Genomic DNA, 16,029 nt, shown 5'->3' with positions numbered 1-16,029 from the left:
TATTCCCCGCAGTACTTAACTATGTATGGTATGTACTATAGAGCTTAATTAGGGCTAAACGAAGTGGTATAGTGATCCATTGATGCATTGATATAGTTCTGAGAAATTTGGTTGTATAGTCTCAATAGGCCATTTCCTTTTGTTCTTGTTTCGTTTCTGGAAATAAGGTGTATCTTACACTATGTAGTACAATACACAAAAAGCAATTCCCACTCTACATCCGATAAGATGGACAACATCAAGTCTAGTGCAAGAATATCTAACTATAGTGAGAATTTAGAGAGGAATTGACCTGTGATTACGGAGTAAAGAAGGAAGAAGCGGAGGGACAAGCAATAACAGACAGACTACTACTCCATACTCCGCACTAGCCACTTGACTCACGTCCCGATCGATTCACCCGGATTTACTCCGCAAACTAATTTGCATCGTGGAAATTTCGACCGATCGATATATATTACCTATCTACACGAATCAGGATGTAAGGATAATACTGGCTCTGTATCCAAGACAGTCCCCTCCTAGCGCCATGCAGCTGGGCGCCTAGTTTGGGGGCTAAAACTGTTGCCCTTCTTGAAATCTCACCATGTTCCGCTTTGAAAGGGATGAAACCCCTTCCCAGAAGACAGTTTGAAAAATCCTATCATTATCCAAAATGGCAGATATTTCCATTCTCCTCGATACCCTCCGGGTCCTTGACACGACAATTAATGTCGAGACAATCATTACTGAGTTTCATGCCCTAAGCGAAGCTGACAAGGATGATCGCCGCCTATCGACAGCCAAGAAGATCTTCCCTCTTATCTTTGGCGATAATGCCAGTGTACAGGGTGATATCGATTTCTCCGAGCGGACCAAAACCACCTGGTAAATAATTCCCGTGTCGTCTACCTATACTAAACTGACTAAACTTAAATACAAGGTCAACAAGCTGCGAACTATCCCCAGGCATTTTCATCTCACCAGAAACCCCGCAGGATGTAGGCAGGATCCTTGCCCTCTGTCAATTCCTCGGGCTCAAGTTCTCCGTCCGTGGTGGTGGCCATCTGCACAACCCTGGTTTCTCAAGTAACGATGGCGGGGTAGTTATATCTATGAAGAATCTCAACGCCGTTACAGTCTCTGAGGACAAATTGACAGTCGATATTGGCGTGGGCCTTGTCTGGATTGACGTCTACAAGGCCCTTGAGGAACATGATATCGCAGTCATTGGGGGTCGTCAGCCTGCGATAGGTGTGGCGGGATTCCTTCTGGGAGGAGGCCTTTCATTTCAAAATAGTGAGCGTGGATTAAGTTGCCACGGGGTTGTTGAGTTCGAGGTAAGATCCGCATCTTATCGACTTTGCCCGTCTAGACCCAGCAGACTCACTGACTTCAAAAAGATTGTTTTAGCAGACTCGACTGTTGCAAAGGTTAATGCTACTAACAACAAGGAACTCTTCTGGGCTCTGAAAGGCGGAGGCTCTAATTTCGGTAAGACAAGTAGTCAAATCCGGTAATATGATAGTTCATTCTAATCCGTGTTTTGAAAGGTATTGTGACAAAGGTCACTATGTCGGCAATCTCCAACAAAGTGTGGTGTGAAGGTCGAGTTTACGCGCCCAAAGAAAACAAGAAGATTTGCGAAGCTATCATGGAGTACCACAAGGCAAGCGAAAAGGACTCAAAAGCAACTCTCATCTGGCACACGGTCGAGGAAGCCACCACGCTGATTCTGGTCTATGCCGACCCTGTCGAGGAGCAACCCGCTATTTTCAATGTCTTTGATGAAATTGAGCCTTTGGTCAGCATGGTTCCTCCTAAAATCTACAGTATTCTCGAGATTGTCTCAATCTTCGACGAACTCACTGTAACCGAACCAAAGAGGTATGTTCCCGGTGTGCTGCTATTGACTCACCTCCTAATGTGTCCCGAACAGCCATGACATACGAATTATGACAAGTATGCCCGATCTGGAATTGTACAATGCTGTGGAAGAATGCCGTCTACAGCAAATAGATGCCCTTAAAGATGTTCCCGGGGCGCGTGTCACTCTGACCATACAGCCGATGTCACCCAGCGCTTTCACAGCCGGCGTTAACCAGGGAGGTGATCCTCTTGGTCTCACAGCCCAGTCACAACAATGTATGTGGCTCATTGCATTTTAATGATTCTTTTACAATGTACTGATTTGAATAGGGCTCGTGGTCCTGATGGACTGGTCAAATCCAGAGGATGACGCCGTTGTGCTAGAAGCCAGCCGCAAGATCGTGGATCTTGCCGAGAGCGTGGCACGGAAGAACGGAACCTATCTTGATTTCAAGTATTCGAACTATTGCTCGCGGGACCAGGATCCACTCGCTTCTTATGGCGCTGAGAACGTGAGAAAGCTAAGATCTATCGCCGATGCGGTTGACCCACGGGGTGTATTCCAAAAGCTGCAAAACGATGGATGGCTGCTATCGAAGACGGTCTAATAATGTGTACATAGCTCTATATTGTGAAGGCAAAACATGATTGAGGAGTGATATGTTTCTAGTCGAGACCCTCCTGCAGTAGTCGTCGACTGAGATCATTCTCGATCCACTGCTCGATCAGTGCAATACTTTCTCCAACGAGGTGGTCATAATTTGCACCCTGTGGGATAAACATGGACTGATGCGCTTCGACTTCGTCCATGTTCTCCATTAATATCGGCACCCATTGCGAATTATCATTGTATTTCCAGTGATGTGAGGGTAGCAGGATGAACTTGCGAAGTTGCTGCTTAGAGGGATCTGAAGACTCCGAAGGTGCGAAGGAGGCACTTTCTGTGATTGAGACACTTTCGGAGATGGATTGTGTGTCTTTATGGTCGCTTGAGACGGAGGAGGTGATACTTATCTCATCTACTCGTGGAAATTTCTCATCATTGGCCTTTTCGGTTTCCAAAGAAGAATGAGATAAGGTTGGCTCGAGGGGTTGTTCTTGGAGTGATAGTTCGTCCAAGGCCGGTAGGTGATTATCTTTGGGGGAGTCGCTTGACATCTCTGATTCCTGCGACGGAGGTTCCGTTGTATTCTTAATGTGACCGCTATCTTCGGCATCCACAGTGGGATCTTCGAGGTGGTTGATATCTCCGGCTTCTTTGGAAGTTTTCGACTTCTTGGACTTTTTCTTTTCTTTGGGTTCCTTAGGAGCCTTGGGAGGCTTTGGAGGCTTTGGAGGCTTTTGTTTCTTTTCCTTCTTCGGGCGGCCAGTACTCGCAGTGTAATAATTGACAAAACGTACCCTCATAGGACTAGACTCGGCAGCCTCCAGGTCCATAAGGTGTCGGTATCGACGACGAAGCTCAGAGTAATTATTAACGCAGCCCGCGAATTTCAAAGGCGACACAACCCGGTCAATGATTGATCGTGTGAGGTTGTTCTCATTCTTGTTGACAAAGTGCATGATCCCTTTGAAGAAACCACGGTCAACCAATCGTACATCATTCATAAATGGAGGATCAAAGTTGGGATTTGACGATGCGGGTTTAAAAGGCGTTTCCAGGCCTAATGATTCTTGTGCTCCAGCCAATTTGTCTTCGGCTGCTGGTCCTTTCTTGGGCATCGAGCCGCTGGTTCCAGTGGGAACCACACGTGGATGTATCCCGAGGAAGGGAACGTCAAAACCTACAACTCCTAGGATGCGATGCTTCGGTTGCCCATTCACTTCTAGACGTGCGACATCCGCGGCGAGAATTCCACCGAGACTGTGTCCCAACAGGATAACATCTAGGTCATCCGCCTCATGCGGTGATATCCTGTATTATTGTTAATCATTAGTTCATGTACCTGACTGGCATCGTGCTGAAGGAACATAGTGCTTTATGATGCAATCACATACCAGGCGCTAAAATGCTGTACTGCTGTTTGAATCTCACCTTGAGACTTGTATCGAGGGTACATGCGGGTGTAAACCACATGAGACTCAGCCAGAGAAGCGGTCAACATATCATGCACATGTGCAGGGAGGTCATGAAAGCTAGCCTCTGAGCCCATAAAGCCATGGATATAGATCAGTAGTAGCCTGCGCCTTGGGTCCTCATTCTGAGGCACTCCATGCCGAGACAGCGACAGGCTGGACTGGGAATGGTCGGCGCAATCACGAATGTTTCCCTCCATCACGACCAAGAATCGCAAGAGCAGGCAACAGAAATGAGCGAAATGCTTCCATGGATAACAACAGACTTCCGTTCTGGGGTGAACACAAATGCGGGGGAACCCGAGGTCGCCACTGTGAGCTTAGTAAGCCAATCAAATTGCAGTCATAGGTAGAACGAATAGATAACCTTGAAAATGACCTAAGAATAATAGTATTTGCAATCTGCTTACAACGTAGGTACAGTATAGTGCTTTCTGTTTGATGGTTTCGCTTCTTTTGCCGACCTCGGAAATCCCTTGACCTATTTGGGAAGCATCGTGCAGTCTAAGCCACTTGGGATATTTTTAGCAACTTCACCGCTGCCTACCTAAATATTTAGTGCATTTGACTGAGTGTTATAGAATAATACTCGAGAGGACAACATATTGACGAGAAACAACCTTTTCCCGGGTATGACTTTAGTTTGACCAAGGCTACTGGCTTGATAGCCCTTGCTCGAGAGGTATCCATGGATGGCTCTATTTCATACATAACTTTTAGATAAGACCACAGGTGCATAAGTCTATGGCATTGGCTACTTCCAGAAAAGGTATTTCCCTTTTTGATATTTCGAACAAAGCCCAAAATGGCTAGTGGTCATTCGTATACCATGAGCGTTTCAAAGCGACAAGGGATAATAAAGGTGAAATCCCCCATATAAGCCTGCGCATTCAACGACTAAGCACAAAGCAGTTTGGGGTTTGTGCTGATAATACGTGGCCCCCATATATTTGAACTTAACAAAAATAGCAACTCTTGAGCCTCATGGAATGCATTTGATCGATTTGGCCAAGTATTTTCTTCCGTGTTCGAGTCTGGTTTGAAGACAATCGATGTTTACTTTGTGGAAGATTAGAAAGGTAAAAATCCACAAGACGCCGAAAGAGTATGTATGCATACGCGCCGAGTTTAGCGCTGCGTTAAGTCGCTTCTTTGTCGGACCCCAAAGGCAGTGCTTCACACCCCACCTTGGGGCCGTTGGGCTGTACACTTGTACTTCGTGATTCCTGCATATCTTCTGTATTTCCTTTTTTTTTTTTTGGTATACTCTTGTTATCCCTTTCTTACTCATATTGTAAAGTCCACGATTCTACATACTATATGTTGAAGGGAGTCGGGGATCACTCAAACCAACTGAATGGAACTATATTAGCCACTCAGTGTCAGTGGGCGTTTAGTATCTCGCGACAGATATTTATCTTTGTTTATCTTTGTTCTGAAAATATCACATAAGACCAAGGTCTCCCGAGACACTATCTTTCGGCTCTTTTCGACTCTGTGTGATATGGTCGTATACACACCCGTTATCAATATGGACATTGGCATGCAATGGGTTGATTCTGGGAGTCCCAAAGGATCAGAATCCAGCGATGCATCAGCTGCATCCACAGAATCAGCGGCCAATTTGGCCTTGACCTCAAATGCAGACACAAAAGTTAGAGATTACAACCCAGAGCCATCAGTAGCTCCAGATCCAACGCAATCCACCGACCAATTTCTACCTGGCAGCATCCCAGCAACAAGCATGGATACCGAGTTAACCATTACTGGGTTGACATATATTCCAAGCGATACTTCAAGTTCAACTTCCGAGACCTGGAATCCATCAACCAGCACAGGGAATTCAACAACCTTCTCACAACTATTCTCAACCACATCAACTACAACCAGCCCGATACCAACCTCAACTGCATCCCAAGTGACAACAACCTCCACAACCACAACCGCAACCCACGACCCAACAAGCGACACCAGCGATCCAGGCACCTTCTCAGGCGGCCCATCAAACAAAACCAAAATCGCCATCGCGGTCCCAGTCTCAATAATCGGCCTCGCGCTCCTCCTAGCCCTCATCTTCTTCCTAATTCGCCGCAGGCGCAGAACCAAGGACCGTAACTCCCTCCCACCACCCTACCACATCGCAGCAGGACAAATGACGGCCGTATCAACCCAGCAATTGATGAATCCAACCGAGCCAAGGTCAACGACAGCACTGTCCCTGCCGATCCCGCTAATCAGCGTGTCCCCCTCGACAGAGAGTCGAGGACGTAGCCCTAGCCAGTCGTTCATGCGCTATTCGCACTCGCCAGGTTCTGGGGCTTCGCAGGCTGAGTTGGGTGTTGCGGTAGCTGTTCCTGTTGATCATAGGCTGAGTGCTACAGAGAAGCAGTTGGGGAGGGCATCGAGGCACTTGGCGCGGATGCCTTTTGAGGATTTTGAGGATGATGAGGTTGGGGTTGGGCCTGTAGCAAGGGGTGTCGATGATGATGCTGTTTCGGATGTTTCGGATGGGGAGAGACGTGGGAGGAGGCGCGAGTTTGATGAGGTTTCGGATGTGTCGTCCTTTAATGATGAGTTGTCGCCGGTTTCGCCGAGATCGCTGGAGGAAAGGCGGTTTCGGTGATTTTGAATTGAAGACGATTATATGATACGGAGTTGAGATCGATGGGACCTTCTGATGTTTATGTTAAATGGGCGTTTTGGGGTTCATCTGGAAAGTGTTTGGGGAATATACTGATAAGCTGCCTGGTGTATGCTTAGCTACTTGAATATGACTATAAAATCCTGGCCATAATGGTGTTCATAGTTTGGGCCTTTGAAGTCTTTGTACAGTACAGATATGTGCAGCCGTTTCGTAGCTTAGCGGCCGCCACCAAAGTCAGCCTTGTGGGCCACTGCTTTGCCCTTGGTCAATTCCCGAAGAGCCATGGTTGCGTACTGGCTGGAGCCCAACTGGAACTTCAAGATAACGGCGATCTTATCACCAGTGTTCTCTGTCGTGGCAGGCTGCACGTCTTGCTTCTGCTTCATGATGTCCAAATCGGTCGGCACAAACTGCTCATCGTCCTGAGAATAGAGCTTCACATCGAACGAGTAGTTGTTGCCCATCATACGGCTGAAGACTTTGCGGTAGCTGCCGCTGAGGCTGATGTCCTTCCATTGACGGCGCATCTTTGACACGTCCAAGCCACCACCCTGCTCGCTGGCCATGAAGCGGCGGTAAAAGTCCTTCATCTCATTTTCGGGGTAAATGATGTCATACCCAGGTTGGGGAAGCACAATATCAAACAAGTTGTATTTACCGCTGGCTGCCTCTTCGGCAGTGAGTGCGCGTGCGCGAGTGAACATGTCCTCGGCTGCAACCGCGCTGTCTTCGCCCTGGGGAACAATAATAATTTCACCATCCTCATCAATAGTCTCAGCGGCAGTCTCAGGAGCGGTCTCTTCCTTCTCGCGGTGCTCTTGAACAATTACAAGGTCACCCTCCACCACCTTGTCGCCGTAAAGACGCCAGCGCTCGCTGGCAGCATAGTTCCAGACGAGCGACTGGTATGCGTGCACATACATCAACCGCAGGTTCCTGGGAATTGTTTGCAAGGCACCCAAGTAATCGCTTCGGGATCTGCCAAGGTGACGGATGAGATTTTGCTCAGCAGAAAACTTGCGAGGAAGCTTCTCCAGAGCGTCGTTCATGCCACCGTGGCCGCCAGTCTGGAACATGTTGATAGCCATAGCGCGAGCTTTATCGTCATTGCTGATGTTCGCTGTGAAAGCATCGCCTTTCATCGCCGCCTCCAAAGATTCAGCGCCATAGTGCAAGATGGCCTCGCATGCACCCTTGTAATCCTCCTGCAGCATCTTGACGCCGACGGTATCAGTTCGGGTTGCGAATGTTCCGAATCGCTGGAGTCCGTAGTAGTTGAAGTATCCGCGCTCGTAGAGGTTCTTCAAGGCAGTGCTAACAGCCTCAGAGGTCTTGGCAACCGCAGCCTGGGGATCTTTCAAATCCACACCGGGAACCTCCACCTCACGCAGAGTAATCACAAACTCGTTGCCAATCAGATCTCCCAGCTCCAATCCTTGTTTCCGATATTCGAAGTCACCGACTTGGGCATTGCGAAGAGTAGGGTTCAACCGCGCAAGACGATCAGCAAGGACACGAGTAGCGCAGGCGCGCTGAGCGGTCACACCGCGCCTGTCCTTGGTTCCAGCGAATTGGAAAGACTTGGCGTTCATCTTCAACGAGCGAGCGATGTATGACACAACTTCCATGGTATCCTTATTCTCCTTGAAAATGGTGAAATGAAGGTATGGCCCGCCAAGCTCAGCCCAGTTAGTTCGATTGTTGTTAGATCGGCCATTGCCACGGCCTGCTCCCGCTCCCGCATCGCGCTTGAAACGATTGCTCGCTGCAAGAACTCCCATCATGCCCTCTGAATCGGTCGTAGACTCAAGTTGCGAGTTGAAGATGCGACGAATGGCTTGGTGGATCTTGGTGCGCAGGTCACGATCGGCGACGGGGAAAGTGATCTTGCCGAATTCGCTTGGTCGGGACTTTGGCTTGGACATGGCCTTTTTGTGAAGCGCAATGATATCAGTGGCATTTTGAGCACCAAAGTATTCGACTAAAAGAGCGTGATCCTCTTCTGACACCTTGAATTCCGCGGGCTGCTCCTCAGCCTTTGCCGGGGTAGCTTCGGTCTCGGGGGCTTTGGGCGCAGCAACAGGCGCAGGCTCAGGCTTGCTGGAAGTGTTGGGCGCATTGGTGTTTCGGAGGTGAACAACTTCGCCGGTAGTTGTGATCTCATTGACCGCAAAATCGGTGTATCTACAGAAAATACTCAGCAAAGACCTCAATCCAGTGGAGTTTGACAACTTACCTCTTTTTTAAAACACCGAAGAATCCTTCAGTATCGTTGCTCACGAACTCTGTGATTCCGACCTCAACCTCCTTCAGAGCCTGAGCATCGAAGACTGCGGTGCTGGTCGGGGCGTCCGCTGCACCGTCGCCACCGGCGGCAATCGCAATTGATCCTGCATCGTCGGTCTTCTGACGCTTACGAGGAGACTCCGCGATATCAGGCTTCTCCATTTTGTAAACTGTTTGTAATGGTGGGGTTGGATGTAGGAACAGGAATGCGCTCCGCGAACTTTTCTTTTACCATTCGGGTTAGCGCGATAAGATCAAAGTGGGCCTCTGTCTAGACCCCATTTGGACGGTTTTCTATACAATTTCAATCTTCATACAGAGTATATGTTCTGCTTTACTACAATTCATTGCATTATGTGATCTCTTGTGTATTCAAACTTACCTGGAATAAATGGTCTTTTTATTTTGAACCCAGTTGAATTCCCCGTCAGCTTGAATTTGTGGACTAGTACACTACATAGATGTTAATGAGTCTTTACCCACACATAGCAAAAAGTGCCGATTTCAACTCAATTTTTCTCCACGAATGTATAGTAATAATTTCTAAGACATATTGATATCAGGCCAACGATATGACTCCTTTTGACTGATCTAAAATGTGTGGTCGTTGAGTAGTAACCGATTGAAATCAAAATGTCAAAGTGAATCTCAGTTATATATCTCGGCCCTGGAGTCTGTATTACGCACTACTTCCAACGTGACCTCGGAAGTCCATAAGAATGACACATAGTTTCATGTAAGACCAAGCAATTGGTCAATATTCCAAGGCTAGAAAAGTTTCTTTATGTTCACCATTAGATCAACAAGTTCAAGCAAAAAGTTGAAAGCGAATCTGTGGTTTAAGCATCAAAAAGTTCCTTATTTGCTTCCACCCAGTCTTCAAACTTCGTGGAAGGCTTCCCAGTGTACAGCTCCACATTGTCAACCCCAACTTGGTAGTGTGCACGCTCCGTAACCTCATTCGACGTACTTGCAAACGTTTGGATCATATATTCTGCTAATGGCTTCGGGAATCCGTGTGCAAGAGATTGCTCCAAGGCTTCCTCCTCATCGATAATAGTGAGCTTGACGTCTTTGCCGACAAGCTTTCCAATGGTCACAATGGCGTCTCCTTGAGGGATGAGTCGTGGACCATACAGGTACACCTTCTTTTGTCCATTCTTCGGTCCCTGCACCAAGATGGTGCCACCCACGCGGCCCATGTCGCCTGGTGTAATACAATCAAATTGGAAATCGGGTGCCCAGATTCTCACCTCGCCAGCTGCGATACCCTTCTTGTATCGCAACAAGTTCGTGGCAAAGCCACCCGGCCTCAGAGCAACATAGTTCTCGTCCCCAAAGACCTCGTCGAGAACGATCTCAGCCTGCGCGTGGAGGTAAGCAATGAGCTCAGCAGGAGTAACATCCTTTGGGTCTCCAGCGATGGTGTAACTGCTGAGGAAGACAACGAATTCAATGCCGGCTGATTTCATTGCTGTGAAAGTGGCCCTCATGTGGTCAGGGGCCCCAAAAGCAAGATATGTGAATGCGCGCTTTGCCCCCGATGCTTTGACGGCTGCAGCGACGGAGTCTGGGTTGGCCAGATCCGCTTGAATTCTTTCAAACCCGCCTTGCTGTTCCAGCTCTGTACTCAACCCAGGAATTTGCTTCTGGGTGTCTCGCATAGCCAGGAAAACCTTGGCTCCATGCTCTCGGGCAGTGAGCGCTGCAACTGAAGCGACACCACCGGTGGGGCCAAAGACAATCACAGAAGACATTGAGAGGAAAGAAAGGGGTTTTTGGTCTGTGATACAGGAGAAAGATTGATGAGAGAATTTTTATGGAAAGGGGGGTTTAATTGAACATTTATAAGGATAATGAGGTCACCCACCGTCCTTTCGGGCTTTAGATATTATCTCCGCAGAACCATAGACTTTCAGGGTTCGCGTCGGCCTAACAATGGGGGTGATATAACCGAGTACAATATGGTATTCAACCTCATGTATGGAGTTTAGGAGTGGAAAGGCGAACGCCGATGAATATACACTAGATACTAACTACATATGTAAATATTTTATACTGACTACTGCGCATTCACATTACTGCTGAGAATCCTTCAACTTGTAATTAGATCCCACAACGGAACAGCTAAAATAGCCACATGTTTTTTTAAAAGAAATAATTGCCTTGGTACTTCTACAAATTGTTTCAGTAATTACGAGTACACACTTCGACTTGAAACTCCTGTTGTCCGTCGTCCGTCGTCCGTCGTCCGTGAAAGTCGGCCTTTCGGCGACTTTATTCCCGGGTTTAACTCCATGCGGCATTGAGCTATACCACGTCAATCCTCTCTCCCATTTTGACATTGCCTATCTCAATTCTGCAGCCATTCGTACGTGAGAAAAATCGAGTTTATGAGCTAAGTATGTACAAGGGATGAGGAGAATGCTCTAAGGTATACAGAATGCATACATCGACTTCCAATTAGTGAGACCCGTGGACAGGTGGGGAGCAGGCTTGCACCCGCGGACCGTGGTGGTGCTCACTTGCCTTGCTGTGGTAAACCGGAAAGAAGGAGGAAAGGTGCCCAGGTGATGTTTATGGCTGAATCGAAGCGTATCTTTATGGGAAATCGAAGTGATAGTCAACAGAAAGCTACCGAAAAGAATATTTCACATACCCAGGCGTAGAGAAAGAGAGAGAGACGTATTTAATTGAACGCAAAGATATGTTTAATAATAGGCTCGACCATCGCTTCCCTCAATGTTCGTGTATGGCAACAGTGTAACAATCACGAAAATTATATTGAGGTACTTTGCGTATTCGTCTCTCGGATTTTAGGTCATCCCGGCGGTAGCGTTGCCTGAAGTAGCCAAATATGGAATTTCAGTCAATCAGGTTCTATCACTCAGTTGGTTATATTCAAAGTCGAGGTCGATCCCTTTGGAAGCACTTTTTTTTGTCATTCCTAGGCCTTAATCGTGAATTGCTTGATAGACGCCAAGTGTCACAAAATTTTCATACAGTTGGGTTCAGTAACCCAGTTGGTTAAGGGTTCCATAACTCAGTTGGTTAGAGTGTGGTGCTAATAACGCCAAAGTCGAGGGTTCGACCCCCTCTGGAACCACTTTCTTTTTTGTCTTTTCTTTTTATATGGATGTTTACCTGATAAATGATTCTTTACCCGCTCTCACCTGGCTTCTCACCCTATCTATTACATACTTACCTACACGAACAATGTCTGCGTGGCATTGCCCGCGTCCAGTACACTTCTTTAGAAGGCAGATACAAAGGTGCAAGGAAACCGAAAGCCTAATTAGTTTTCTCGGTTGGGAAGAACACTACAACCGCTGTAATCATGGCAGAATTCTGGAGAGAAGGAAAATAATGAAAAAGAGAAAAAATTGGCTGCAAGCCTTCGAAGAACAAAAACAAGCATCAAAAAGATCTCAATCTAGAGCCAGAAAACGGAACATGTGCTTGGTTTGGTGTCTTGACAGCTCAACACCGAACGGCAAAGCCTTCTGCAGAGAAGCGGATAGTTGGTTGCATGTCTGTGGTGAAGCTGACTAGGGATAGCTTCTTATGCAATTTCTATCACACTGAGCAAGTCTTAGACGCTTAGATTCTAGTCAGCATGCATAATTCCGTGGTTGAAACAATGTCTCGGTCTCCTAGGTGAATGAGCAACCAGAGTCAATCATGTCAATCACCGATGGCCGCCAAGTTCGAAACACATGATATTGAGCCGTGGTCTGTACAAATCCATTTGAGAGTGATGCCAATCGAACACCACAACAAAACTTACTTGTTAATAGAATGCGGGGAACGATTTCAATACAATCTAGAGGCCGAAGACAAAAGGCCATGCCTCAATTGATCAAACTGCGTGAGCTTACCTCAGATCGACAGTCTTCTTTGCAATATGGCTGGACTAGTTGGAAAGTGAGGATGCTTGAGCTTCTTACCCCCACAGAGAATCAAGTTGATATATCAAAGCTCTAAGCACAATACGAACTACATTGTCACAAGAAAGCTAAAAGCGACTTGAAACACATATGTGCAATATATTTCAAGTTTTCACAGGGACCAGACACACATGCAAGAAAATTAGCTGGCAAGCTTCCTAACTACCAAAACTAGACCATCCGCAAATTCAAAATCAGGCGCTTCGCAGGGCAGAAGACTGGAAGTACGCATGAAACATGCAACATGCATCTCGACTGAAGTGCTCTCAATCTCCGAGCCGAGCCCAGTATGCTGAATTGGCCAGACTTGAACTTGGAAGGCAATTGATGCCGAAAGGCGAAGTATAAAAGGAAGCTGGTTGCCGACGATTCTGGAGACCAGTTCTTTGAATCATCACATTCCATCTTTCCAAGCCATCCAAAGTCATTCGGTAATGTTTACCTTTGGGTATTTTGTATGAGCTGGGCTAACAGTGGAACGCGATTTGTAGTTCAATCAGCAAATATGAAGACCAACTTCATTCTCGCTCTCCTCAGCGTGGCCCTTGTCGCCGTTGCTGTCCCCACTGGTAAGAACTCCAAAATTCATTCAGATCCCATCGGCAAGATGAAGGGGCCTTCTCTGACTATGTCACAATCACAGGCAAACATGAAGGTGGTGGTAAGGGTGGTGGTAAGGGTAGCGGCCTTGGAGCCGGTGGCGGCGGTGGTTCGGGTGCTTCTTTGAGCGGCGGCGGTGGTGGCGGCGGCTCTATCGGCGGAGGCTTCGGGGGTGGCTTCGGAGGGGGTTACGGTCAGGGTTCTGGAAGTGGAGCCGGGGCTGGTCTTGGCGCCGGAGAGGGTGAGGGCAAAGGCATTGACAAGTAAGGCTTGATCTGAAAGCGTCTTTCAATTTGGGCTGCGTCCGAGCTTCCAACCCTGTTGCTAGCATGTTTTGGTTTCATGAAAAGAGTCTCTAGTCTGGCCCGTTGGTCAGTACGCATTAGTTTGTTCATGAACCTCTCTGCTACAATGTACCCCGAATATTGTAGTTTGTTGTTGAGAGACTGAGCTATCTTCTACAGTATCGTACAAGTTTGAACAATTACCAGAGATTGCTAAATTAGGAATCGACTATGAAAATCCTGATATAGTTTCCATCCACAGGTCCCAACCTTCATCTTTCACCTTTCATTCCCAATCCAACTCCCGTTCATATACCGAGGAAACAATTCCTGCTATTTTCCACACCAAACATTTGATGAAAAGTTCGGCGTCAAAATTGACGTCGGAAGAAAACCTACATTTGAAGATGGCGAGGCTTGTAAGGATAGCCCTCAATGCATCGCGGAACCCAGAGTGCAGAGTATATTTGGCATATTGTGATTGGGAATGGTGGTAATTCTAGAACAAAACTGTTTGAAAAGTAAAGAGCGGGAATGTCTATGGCATACCTGCGGAAAAGAACATTTACTGGAAGCTCATTGATGAAGATGGCTGGGAGCTGGCGTTGGCCATCGAATATATTGGCTTGGACCTGCGCCAATGCTCAACAAACCTGTGCTCAACTTACTCAATCACCTCATCGTGATTCCTCTCGCATGCTACTGGCTATTAAACGCCAGCAACGAGCCACGCTCTATACTGTCCAAGTCAATCATCTGGCATTGAGAGTGGAGTAGCTCCGGACGGGCTCGGTCGTCGGACGCCGAGCCAAAAACCGAGCACCGATGGTTTCTATAAACCCAGTTGGACTTATATAAATGAGGTTCAGATACTGGACTTTGCATACCAAGTGCCTGTTCCATCACCTGGGCAACGATTATGACCAGTCAAAACTGATCCTCCATCAATTCATCTTCTGGGTCCATTCAACAGCCCTGGCTCATTGATACTCGAAAATACACCTCAAGTCATACTATTGTCACCAATCTCACCCGATTGTGAGCTCATGATGGCCACCCAACGGAATGTGATAATTTTTGGTGCAACTGGTGATGTTGGTTCGGCCGCAGCACTTCAAGCCTACCAAGAAGGAGCCAAGGTCTCTCTCGCCGTCCGGGACCCCAAAAAGCCCATTCCCAGATTGAGTGGCATCCAGTTCGACAAAGTCCCAGCAGATCTTACCAAGCCCGAGACAGTTGAAGCTGCCGTGCGGCAGACTGGTGCGACTGTGGCCTTCATCTATGTTGTCGGAGATGGTAACATGCGGCCGAGTCTCCAAGCCCTCAAAGCAGGCGGAATCAAATCTATTGTTTTCTTGAGCAGTTTCACTATCGAGGATGATATTCGTGCTGTTCCGTCTACCGACTTCATTGCTTTCCGGCACGCGCAAGTTGAGATCGCGCTAGAGGAGGTATTCGGGAATGAGAACTTCGTTGCGATCCGTCCGGCTTACTTCTCGAGCAACTCGTTGAATTTCAAGGAGGGCATTCTCCGTGGAGAAACCGAGTTGCCAAATCCAGTTGCTGAGTTTGACTGGATTTCTCCAGCTGACGTCGGACGAGTGTCTGGCATGATTCTCGCTCATGGTAGTAAAGAAAACGTCATTGGACTTGTTGGACCAGAGAAATTGGCACTCAAAGATGCGATGAGTGTGATTGGTGATGTTCTAGGGAAATCCATAAACGTCATCAAGATTGGTGAAGCCAAGGCTTTGAAGCAGATGAGCGATGCGGGAATCCCGTTGCCAGTGGCTAATTGGATGCTGGACAATGCTATACGGAACCCAGGCGCATCTTTCCGCGCGCCTGGGTACTTGGAAGCTCTGGGAAATGTCCATAAGTACACTGGAAAGGCTCCGGCGAATTTTAGGCAGTGGATGGAGGAGAATAGAGATCGGTTCAAAGCTTGAATTGTTTTCCTTGGACTGGAGCGTTTGTGGATGAGAGAGTGCATATTAAGTTGGAGATTGCCTCGATTCATTGGGAACCAGTGGGCATCATGTCTCATGCGGTAATAGAGAATTTATGCTTTAGATAATAGATCATCTTTGGTCTTTTTTGGGCCCCAACATATGCCGAACGCTCAGCCAACTCTGTGCCAGTCCCAGACGCCTCGATCAAGGTGATATCAACTCTGTGTAGCACCATTGTACTAGAATTAAAGACGATGACAACCCTAAGGTTCCTGCAAAGGCACCTGCAAGGGTGGGATGGGCTCGGGGCTTGGTTAACAGTGTCTATTGGATCGTTAATGATGTGATAAAGATCCTCGATTGAGAGAATTGAGACAGAAAGCTCATTTCCC

At 47.5% G+C, this 16,029-nt stretch overlaps 7 protein-coding genes across 7 annotated transcripts; 4 read left to right on the top strand and 3 right to left on the bottom strand.

The window, feature by feature from the left end:
* Positions 1 to 655: 655 nt before the first annotated feature.
* On the top strand, positions 656 to 2,456 carry N7529_004264 (FAD-binding oxidoreductase; the record flags this gene model as incomplete). Its single annotated transcript, XM_057239791.1, has 6 exons — positions 656 to 867; positions 923 to 1,319; positions 1,383 to 1,473; positions 1,533 to 1,866; positions 1,919 to 2,124; positions 2,179 to 2,456. 6 exons carry the CDS (start codon positions 656 to 658, stop codon positions 2,454 to 2,456), a joined length of 1,518 nt encoding a protein of 505 aa, XP_057099086.1.
* Positions 2,457 to 2,514: 58 nt separating this feature from the next.
* Positions 2,515 to 4,124, bottom strand: N7529_004263 (uncharacterized protein; the record flags this gene model as incomplete). Its single annotated transcript, XM_057239790.1, has 2 exons — positions 2,515 to 3,763; positions 3,847 to 4,124. 2 exons carry the CDS (start codon positions 4,122 to 4,124, stop codon positions 2,515 to 2,517), a joined length of 1,527 nt encoding a protein of 508 aa, XP_057099085.1.
* Positions 4,125 to 5,455: 1,331 nt separating this feature from the next.
* N7529_004262 (uncharacterized protein) lies at positions 5,456 to 6,547 on the top strand (the record flags this gene model as incomplete). Its single annotated transcript, XM_057239789.1, has 1 exon — positions 5,456 to 6,547. The coding sequence occupies one exon, from the start codon at positions 5,456 to 5,458 to the stop codon at positions 6,545 to 6,547; it is 1,092 nt and encodes a 363-aa protein (XP_057099084.1).
* A 236-nt stretch (positions 6,548 to 6,783) lies between these two features.
* On the bottom strand, positions 6,784 to 9,016 carry N7529_004261 (pseudouridine synthase PUS7; the record flags this gene model as incomplete). The annotated part of the gene is made up of 2 exons (XM_057239788.1): positions 6,784 to 8,752; positions 8,805 to 9,016. The coding sequence occupies 2 exons, from the start codon at positions 9,014 to 9,016 to the stop codon at positions 6,784 to 6,786; spliced, it is 2,181 nt and encodes a 726-aa protein (XP_057099083.1).
* A 677-nt stretch (positions 9,017 to 9,693) lies between these two features.
* N7529_004260 (uncharacterized protein) lies at positions 9,694 to 10,611 on the bottom strand (the record flags this gene model as incomplete). Its single annotated transcript, XM_057239787.1, has 1 exon — positions 9,694 to 10,611. The coding sequence occupies one exon, from the start codon at positions 10,609 to 10,611 to the stop codon at positions 9,694 to 9,696; it is 918 nt and encodes a 305-aa protein (XP_057099082.1).
* A 2,695-nt stretch (positions 10,612 to 13,306) lies between these two features.
* N7529_004259 (uncharacterized protein) lies at positions 13,307 to 13,668 on the top strand (the record flags this gene model as incomplete). The annotated part of the gene is made up of 2 exons (XM_057239786.1): positions 13,307 to 13,370; positions 13,445 to 13,668. 2 exons carry the CDS (start codon positions 13,307 to 13,309, stop codon positions 13,666 to 13,668), a joined length of 288 nt encoding a protein of 95 aa, XP_057099081.1.
* A 1,066-nt stretch (positions 13,669 to 14,734) lies between these two features.
* Positions 14,735 to 15,634, top strand: N7529_004258 (uncharacterized protein; the record flags this gene model as incomplete). Its single annotated transcript, XM_057239785.1, has 1 exon — positions 14,735 to 15,634. One exon carries the CDS (start codon positions 14,735 to 14,737, stop codon positions 15,632 to 15,634), a length of 900 nt encoding a protein of 299 aa, XP_057099080.1.
* Between the last annotated feature and the right edge of the window lie 395 nt (positions 15,635 to 16,029).

Source organism: Penicillium soppii (genome assembly GCF_028829465.1).
Source record: "Penicillium soppii strain IBT 18220 chromosome Unknown utg000004l, whole genome shotgun sequence".
NCBI classification, from domain to species: Eukaryota; Fungi; Ascomycota; class Eurotiomycetes; order Eurotiales; family Aspergillaceae; genus Penicillium; species Penicillium soppii.
This window is presented reverse-complemented; position numbering and strand designations above follow the sequence as displayed.